At 34.8% G+C, this 9,188-nt stretch overlaps 1 protein-coding gene and 1 non-coding gene across 2 annotated transcripts; both read right to left on the bottom strand.

Moving 5' to 3' along the window:
- Positions 1 to 538: 538 nt before the first annotated feature.
- On the bottom strand, positions 539 to 3,584 carry nrm (nurim). The gene is made up of 4 exons (NM_001045195.1): positions 3,434 to 3,584; positions 2,396 to 2,589; positions 1,057 to 1,233; positions 539 to 844 (listed from the first exon to the last, which is right to left on the bottom strand). The coding sequence occupies exons 1-4, from the start codon at positions 3,582 to 3,584 to the stop codon at positions 539 to 541; spliced, it is 828 nt and encodes a 275-aa protein (NP_001038660.1).
- On the bottom strand, positions 2,640 to 2,712 carry trnak-cuu (transfer RNA lysine (anticodon CUU)). The gene has a single exon. It is a non-coding gene; the product is annotated as a tRNA-Lys (tRNA).
- Positions 3,585 to 9,188: the final 5,604 nt, after the last annotated feature.

Here is a 9,188-nt window from a genome sequence, read left to right as displayed (position 1 = left end):
TTTAAAAAACGGTTTTACCTACATTTGTAGATCGAATCAAATTAACGGTATAAAATAAATGTATTAACATCAATATTAGCCATTAGCGTTAGCACGTATCTGCACTTCGAAGTTTTATCATAATATAAAATAAATGTTTTTTTATTTGAAGTGTGGGTCCGTGCAACGGAAATATTAGCCATTAGCATTAGCAGAGATTCGCACTTCGAATTTCTACTAGAAAAAGTAAACCAGCCAACTTTGGAAAACGGTATCGAATTAACGGCAATATTAACAGTTAACGTTAGCATGGATATGCACTTTCAATATCTACCAGAAATAGTAGAGCATCCAGGTAACTTTTCAATATGCATTTAAACATAATATGATTTGGGACACACTAACTCTATTTTCGATTACTATTTAGGATGGATAGTTAGCAAATTTGGATGCAGCGATATTGTTTTTCACTGACCATAGTAGAGAAGTATGCAATTGCAGACACCGTATGACTTACATACTGACGTAAAAGCATTACTGACTCCTATAAACCCAGCGTTCACTCTAGTTTATTGTTGTCATTTGTCTGCTCGCTGCCCTCTAGTGGTGTGGAGAAGAGCTGCAGTTTGTTGCGCAGCTGGTGCCGAAGGTAAGCGCAGTCCTGCTTGTCCAGCGAGTGCGCCAGGATCAGATACACGGTCAGGAACACGGCCAGCAGGAGTCGGTCCAGCGGGAAGGAGGGCAGGAGCCACAGCACCGTCAGCAGCTCCACACACACTGGATGACGGAGGTGAGAGTACAGACGCTGCGCACGCTCAGACTTCAGCAGCAGAGGGTCACCCAGACCCAAACACTCATAATACACCTGAGAAACACACACACACACACTTTTAAAGGTGTTTTATAGATGTTAGTATCAGTATGTTAGTCTTAAGGCCCATTTACACAAACCATGATAAAGATAAATATAATAAATAAATGTCTGTCCAAACCTGATAAATAAATATAAATGAAATTAGACGCTTTAACTGGAGTGTTTTGTGCTTGTAAATGTCTGGATTGTCAGTGCATGTGTACCTGTTTGATGCCCAGTAGCTCTGGATAGTCAAAGATGAGCAGGATGCTGCAGATTATAGCCCAGCACAAGAAGTGTACTATAAAACAGATGAGCGGGAACCAGATTTCCCATGGTGCACTGCTCACTGACCACAGGCAGGGGGCGCTGGTGACCGGGCGCCAATAGTGCATTAATATCTGAACACAAGATTACAGTATGAGCAGAATATAGCACTGACTAATTTACATGCAGGATATGTGAGTTTAAATGATGAGTGGTAGCAGAGGTATTTGATTATAAGGGCTAATTAGGGATCACAGTGTCAGATTTGTTTTGATTTGGGGCTGCAAAGTCTTGTTGGAGATTTATGAAAAAGTTATAAATGTAAAAAAGAAGAAAAAAAAATGTAAGATTAAATTTTATCTTAATGTTATGATTTTGGATTTAATTACATTTTATAATAAAACAAAGATCAAATTTTAAATAATACATTTTTAATTTATTAATTAATTGAATAATTTAATAAATGAAAGAAAATACATACATTTTAATATTTAATTTATTATTTAAAATAAATGCGTGCTTTTTATATTAATAAAAGATAAACAATACTAAAATTGTAACAATAAAAATGGTTGGAATAGTTTTAAATGTTTATTTTAAATAAATAATCACTATAATGAATGTGCATAAAACAGTTTAAATCTATTTCTTGTTAATTATAATTATTAAATTATAAATTTATTTATTAATCAAGTAAATAAATTAAACAAAATACATTATTTTAAATCACATGTAATCTATTATTTAAAATCAATGCATGCTTTTAATTTAATAAAAGGTAAGTAATACTACAATTGTGCAATTAAAAAAAGGTTGGAATTCTTTTAAATATAGTTTTATAAATAATCTCTAAATAATTTTAGAAGAAATAATTTGAAATTAGAGAAACTAGCATAAATAAATATAATTTGTAAATTAATAACACATCCAAGTGACATACTACAGTGAATAAAATTAAATAAATAATAAATAATTAATTTTATATAAAATTATTTTAGACATATTTTTATTATTCTGTTCACAGTATTAATTCAGGTGTTTAAGAAGAAACTTCGCTTTTATTGTATGTACATTTTTCTAGTTCATTTCTGAAATTATAACTCCACAAATGTTATATAATTACTCATTTATAATTTAATATAATTTTAATTCAATAAAATATCTACATAACAACTGTAAAAGGCAAAGCATTGCCTTAAAAAATATTCTTACATACCACTTTACATTTACTTCTATATTAAAGCATCTCTCAAATAATTACTTATAAATGTTTAAATAATGCATATGCAGAATTACCTGCAGTGCAGCGGCGGTGGTGAAACAATACACAGATCTGCTCAAAACCCCAAACACACTCTGACAGACTCTCTTCACTGGAGTCCAGGCCAGCAGACTGTGCTGGAGGCTGAAGACGACCAGAAGGAGAACATCCACAGCCACTGCCTTCTGAACCACCCCATCCCGCAGAGCCACAGACCAGGGCACAGAGTCTGGAAGAAAATAATACAGATACACACAGAAAACACTATGAAAAACTTTGCGCCCAACGTGGGGCTCGAACCCACGACCCTGAGATTAAGAGTCTCATGCTCTACCGACTGAGCTAGCCGGGCGCTTCGTACACACACAAGGAATAAGTGGTCATTTGAGGGATAGAGAAACAAATTTCAAGTTATCAACGTATAAATGCTTTATATTGCTAAAACACTAAATAATACTCAAAAAGTAATTATTCAAATCTATAATTAATCTGTTTACTGTTATTAGTCAGTTCAAACTGTAAGCTAACATTAGCGTAACTTCTTACGACGCTTTTACATTAAAGTTATATTAAACACGATTGACAGGAACGTTTCACAAACTAATTTACTGCAAATTAAAACTACTAAATAATAATTAAGTTTATTATATCTACAATTAATTTAACTTTAGTCGTTAGATCAAGTTTATTACGTTATTTTATCAAGACTTCATACGACATGTTAACGTTTATATGCAAAGTAACAAAATAAAAGTTTAATAACTGCATATTAAAGATCAAACTCAGTAAGCTGTAAATATGCCTGTAATTAATCTTATTTGTTTTTAAAAATTCGATCCAACTAATCCAAAGACTATAGAACTTTGCTGTAATCTAATGTACGAACAAACTAAACAGTTAAACTACTCAAAATATGTTATTGTAACACACATTTAAGACCATTCTGAATGAAAATCTCTCTATTAATAATAATAATAATGTAAGTGTGCATGCGTTTATTTACAGCATGTCTAGTTTCTCTGTAAACTCTGTCAGTAACTTGTATGTCAGTTTGGCTGTTTTCTGGATCTCACCTCGACACAGAGGCGCGGCTCCGCTCAGGTTATGATTGATGGCACGAAACGACACAAAACGGACAAAATCTGCGCCGGTAACAAATACGAACACGAAGGTAATTAAAGCAGAAACGCAGAGAAACCCGTCGCGAAAAGTTACCGACGCCATGACAATATTTATATTTTCAAACCGACAGCAACGATACTTCCGGAAGGGGCGGCTGCAGTGACGCGTGGTTACCGCATGGTGGAGTGTTGCACGGTTTCCAATTTAAACACTGTCTAATGTAACGGATATTGGAAATCTCACTGGCCTCATGATCACACTTCAGAGTGGCATGTCTCCCCTTCTCCCTTCCACAAGTAAATAGGAGATGGTTTCTGCAAACACTGTGCAAAAATTATGCAACAGTTAGTGGCTTGTTGGTAAAGATTGTTAAAGGCTGGATTTAAACTAAATACAGTATGACTGTCACATTTTACCATTGCTTTCTGTAAACAATGTTTAAGGGCTGAATTCTGACAACGGGTGTACTCACTTTTTTAAAGTATAGGAACTAATCACTTTTTTACAGTGTAGATACATACATAGTTATATAATGATGATTTAATCTTTGTGAATTCCCAGTGTCTGTGGTACACGCGATGTGCAGATTGCAATCAGAAGACTACAAAGTTAGATGTTTCCTGTAGTTACGCTTGCATAGCTCTAACTTATTTTATCTGCACTTTAGCACAGATTAGGTAGATTAAAGGGATGATGACAAATGCTGTACTTTAAGCCGGTACGTTTTTGGTTTTAATTCAGGTTGGTTATTATTGCTGTAATTGGTAAGAAATATCCTTTCCGAACACAATTTTTTACCATAATTGTTATAATCCAGCAAGATTTTTGTTTGCACAAGTTGCAGCTAGTGCCTTACACTGAGATCCGATTAAAAACAAAAACCCTGTCAAGAAAACAAGAAAATGTTTATGACAATTTTTATTCTTAACATTTTTATTACAAATGCTGAAGCAGATTTACAAAGAATACAGGAAATTCAATATTAAGGAGACAAATGTGGTTGTGGCAAGAATTTGACACGAGAAAACTCTTCCAAAGGCTGATATTGCAAAATATACATACATATGCATATGGTTTGATCACAGCTGGAAAAATTACTGATTATTTTACTCAGGTAAAAGCTGATAATATTACTAAAGTAAAGAGTATATGAGCAGGCCAGCTTGGGTGAAAAAATAAAGTAACTTCAGTATTATTCGTAAGTATTTTTCAAGTTTTTCCATTCCCAAAATTAATCCAATATGAGAGTATTACCTCTACCAGTTTTACTCTGGTTGGCTGTTGAATTGATCTGTATTTGTTCAGTATTACAAGATACTGAGATTTTGTTTGCTTTACAAACATTAGAAACAGAACATCAGCAACATAACATTTTATTTCAGGAGCACCATACACTACTAAGGGAGTCAATTCAAAACCCTGGACTTGAACAGCCAAGTGATAAAAGAAACTATAGAATGCATAAAACAGCTTACTTTTTAAATTAGATAAAGTGCAACAGTGAGTAAAGCTTTATTACAACCACACAAAAACAGTGCATTACAGAGTTTGCATACAGATTATTTCATTTCCAAATTTGAAAAAATATTTAATAAGCAATCAATTATTAATCAAAAGCTAAATTTTACATGAATATTTAATTGGACATAATGCAGTTCTTAGATAAAAAAATATATATATAGCTCATATATTGTAGTTATTTTCAGGTGATGTTTGACAGAGCAAAGAAAAGTTTTTTTTTTTACAATATTTCAAATGTTTTTCTTCCCATATATCCTGTATGTGTGTATATATATATATATATATATATATATATATATATATATATATATATATATATATATATATATATATATATATATATATATATATATATTCAATATACAAATAGAGCCTGTCAAGTCTTAAGACATTAATTGTCTCTACAGGTAAATAAGTAAATGTAACATTTTAATCTTCAGCCACTGAATTATGCACTACAAATAATGTTTAATGAAGTTTTGTCACACTTTATCTGTAAATACAGGCTAAAAGATCAGTTTTTAGTTCGTGAAAATCTAAACTGAGAAAAATGTAAAAAGTTCACATGATTAATCCAACATGATGTCCACACAAGTGACACATTTGCCAATAATAATGTGTTAAATTAAATACAGATGCAGTCAAAACATGCCATATGTGAAACACAAATTAAAAGCCACTGTCTTTTTGAAGCAATAACTAAAATAAAGGATGTTAAAGAATTGTTATGAGGTCTGTAATAAAAACTAAAAATATCATGACTGTCAAGGATTCTATATTTCAAATTTTCATGTTATTTCCTTTCTGATTGGCGTGTGAACAGCTTGTAAGGAATATTTTAAGACATCCTTGTCTATGAGTTGACTGACTTTTGTAGAAAAGCCACTTTCCCTCTCCACATACACTAAAACAATGCTTATATTTTTGAGAACAATGCAGAAAATGCTATTCGGTACTGTAATGTCGATGACCGCTGCATTAAGTCTCACATGATTTTGAAGGTCTCAGCTGATTTTTCCCCAACCCAAGTAAATTAAAGATAAATATAGTGACTCAATCTTCTAAAGATCTCTTGAACATTAAAATTTAACTCAAGTAAGCAAGCAACTATACTGTACCTGTAAACTCTCTCCATGTAGACATCAGTTCCTCAGAAAAACCAAAAGCGAAATGAAAATAATTGCTATAGCCACGATAATTGCATAAATACCAAAAAAGCATTGCAGTTTTGTTGAAAAACTCCAATGTTTATTAGCAGGAAGGCGGGAAACTAGGGAGAGAGAACAAATTGTAAATGTTAACTCATTTTTTTTTTTTTTTGATCACTTACTTAAAGAGATAGTTCTCTCAAAAATGAAAATTCAATCATATTCCAAACATGTAAGAGTTTCTTTTTTTCTGTTGAACACAAAAGAAGATATTTTGAAGAATGCTTGAAACCTGTAACCATTGACTTCCTTTGTTTTCCAATGCTTCCTTTCATTTGTTTTTCCAATGATGGAAGTAAATAGTTATATGTTTTTAGCATTCTTCAGAATATCTTCTTTTGTGTTTAACAGAAGACAGAAACTACTAAAGTTTGGTACAACCCTGGCTCATTCTGAAAACGTAGTCCCGTGGACGTTTCTGGAGACTGCGAAATATGTCCCGGGAGGTATTTATTTTTGCTGTTTTTGTTTTGATTGAATCCACGAGAGGCCGCTGTGTTTGCTTTTTTGCATCTCAGATGTCTCTCGCAAGTGCCGTTTGTGCCCACGCTGTTCTCACGTAAACCCACCAGAGGCCGCTGTCGACCAGCTAAATGACTGAATGATTGACTGGGCAACTGGCCAATCGACTGACCCACCCTCCTCCTTCCCTAAACCCAACCAATTTTACAGATTGACCCACCCACTCACTTCCCCTAAACCCAACCAATGGTTTACAAAAGCCGTCCAGAAAAAAAAAAGTCCTCGTCTGATTTTTACCACGTTTTTCGGATTTTACCACAATCTCACCCTGTTGTTCACTCATTCACTTTATTTTTTGGATTCTGTTGTTGTCTTACCTGATTTCTGGAACCGCTCTTGCCCATACTCAAACCTGGTCGGTTAGCCAAAAGGAATGGCGTCACATCGCCCCTTAGCGTTCGCTTAAAAAATGAAATGCAGCCATACGTACCTCTGGCAACATAATTCGCGGTTTCCAGAAACGTCCATGGGACTACATTTTCAGAATGAGCCTGGGTTGGTTTTGTAACCACTCGAGGTAGAGTTAATAGTCGATACATTTGATTCATCATCATCTTTGATTGACATATCCCTTTAAAGGATTCCTATTTTACATCTTTAACAAAATGTAAGATAACTCTTCGGTGTCTCCAGAATGTCTCTGTAAAGTTTCAGCTCAAACCCCCTATCACAGTGGTCACCAAACTTGTTCCTGGAGGGCCGGTGTCCAGCAGATTTTAGCTCCAACCCTAATCAAACACAGCTGAACAAGCTAATCAAGGCCTTACTAGGTATACTTGAAACAACCAAGCAGGTGTGTTGAGGCAAGTTGGAGCTAAACCCTGGAGGGACACGGGCCCTCCAGGACCAAGATTGGTGACCCCTGCCCTATCAGATTATTTATTACTGTATACCCTGCTGAAAATATACATTTTTAATAAAAGAAAATTGTAGCTGTCTTTGTAGCCAGTGCCTTTAAATGTAAATGAGCTGGTTCTCCCCGCTCACCAATCCCACAAACACGTCTGTTTCTCCTGTTACGTCAGATAAACAGCAGTCAGTGACAGAGACAGACATGGATGAAGCTGAATTACAAATAAAAAACCAAGTAAGGTTATTCATGTATTTGCTGTGGAGTTTATTCAAGCCTTTCTGAAATTATGAATTACAGAGAAATGCCTTTACAAGGTTTGCAGTACACGCACACACACACACACACACATTTAAATTTGTTGTGTTTTGCACATTTAGATGAAGCAAATGTGACAGGACACAAGATAACTTACACTGCTGTGTGGATATCCACTATGTTATTGTACAATATAAACCAGATTTAATGTCCACAAACCAGGAATACTGTTGTATATTTGACGTAACCTCATATACAGACAATATTTGGATGTGCCGATACTGGCAGTTTTGAATTACAGCTATTTTACTAACTTCATTCCATACATGCACTGTTTTAAAAGAATTTGCCTTGCAAATTCTGTTTTGTGGGCATGTTTATAAGCGTTACTGTGGAGACATGTTAATACGCTCATGTCAATCAATTCAGTGGGTGGGGAAAAGCGCTCTCCTATGTCACATTGAGCTGGGCCTTAAAATCACTGAGATTTGGATCTTATTTGTCACTCCAATATGACACACTATACTTACACATGAATTCCTTCAAACAGCTTCCAAAAGTTGGTTTTTCATCATAGGTGCCCCTTGGGTAATTTTCTTTGTTACCACTGCATTCTCTTAAAGAGCCACAATCTGTAGTAAGAGAAACATATCAAACATCAGTCACCATAGGAATTTATTCTTTAGCCTCATGATGTATTAAAATTAATACATTAAAGTTTTCTTACCTTTGAAAGTCACCGTGATCAACAGCTCTCCTTCATGGTCCAGAACTACATAAGTTCCAGCATCACTGGTTATAAACCCTTTAATAATCAGATTCTCATCTCTGATGGCCATTCGATCACTCTGGACCCCATAATCTCTGCTCCAGACCTCCATCCACTCTCCACTGGATTTTTTCTCCACTTTATTAGCATTGGGCAACAGAACACCTAACTTTATCTCATCGCCTTTCTTCACAGAAACTGCATCTGAGCAAAAACAAACAAATCAAAACAGGTCATGGGGTGAATCTAGAAAATTGTTTATGGAGGGGCAATTGAAAATTAAAAATGATGAGGTTGGGGGGGTGGATTGATGAAAATTGTGGTATATTAATAATTACAAATAAAACATATGCATAAGTAACACCGCCAGTCCTACGCCACCCAACCCACTCCGAGCTGGTATCGAATCGATGTCCTTCCGCATGGGAGTCAGGTGCTCTATCAAGGAGGCTAAAGACCATGACCCCTAGCACTTGTCGCTAGAGCACCTTAAGAGGTCAGAGGAGTGAGGTTTACCTGCACAGCACTTACTAGCTGGCCTCCATTACATATAGACATGTATATGCCTAGAGATGTAT

The sequence above is a fragment of the Danio rerio genome, chromosome 19 (assembly GCF_049306965.1).
Source record: "Danio rerio strain Tuebingen ecotype United States chromosome 19, GRCz12tu, whole genome shotgun sequence".
Lineage (NCBI taxonomy): Eukaryota > Metazoa > Chordata > Actinopteri > Cypriniformes > Danionidae > Danio > Danio rerio.
The sequence above is the reverse complement of the archived record's forward strand: the minus strand, read 5'-3'. Positions and strand labels throughout refer to the sequence as shown.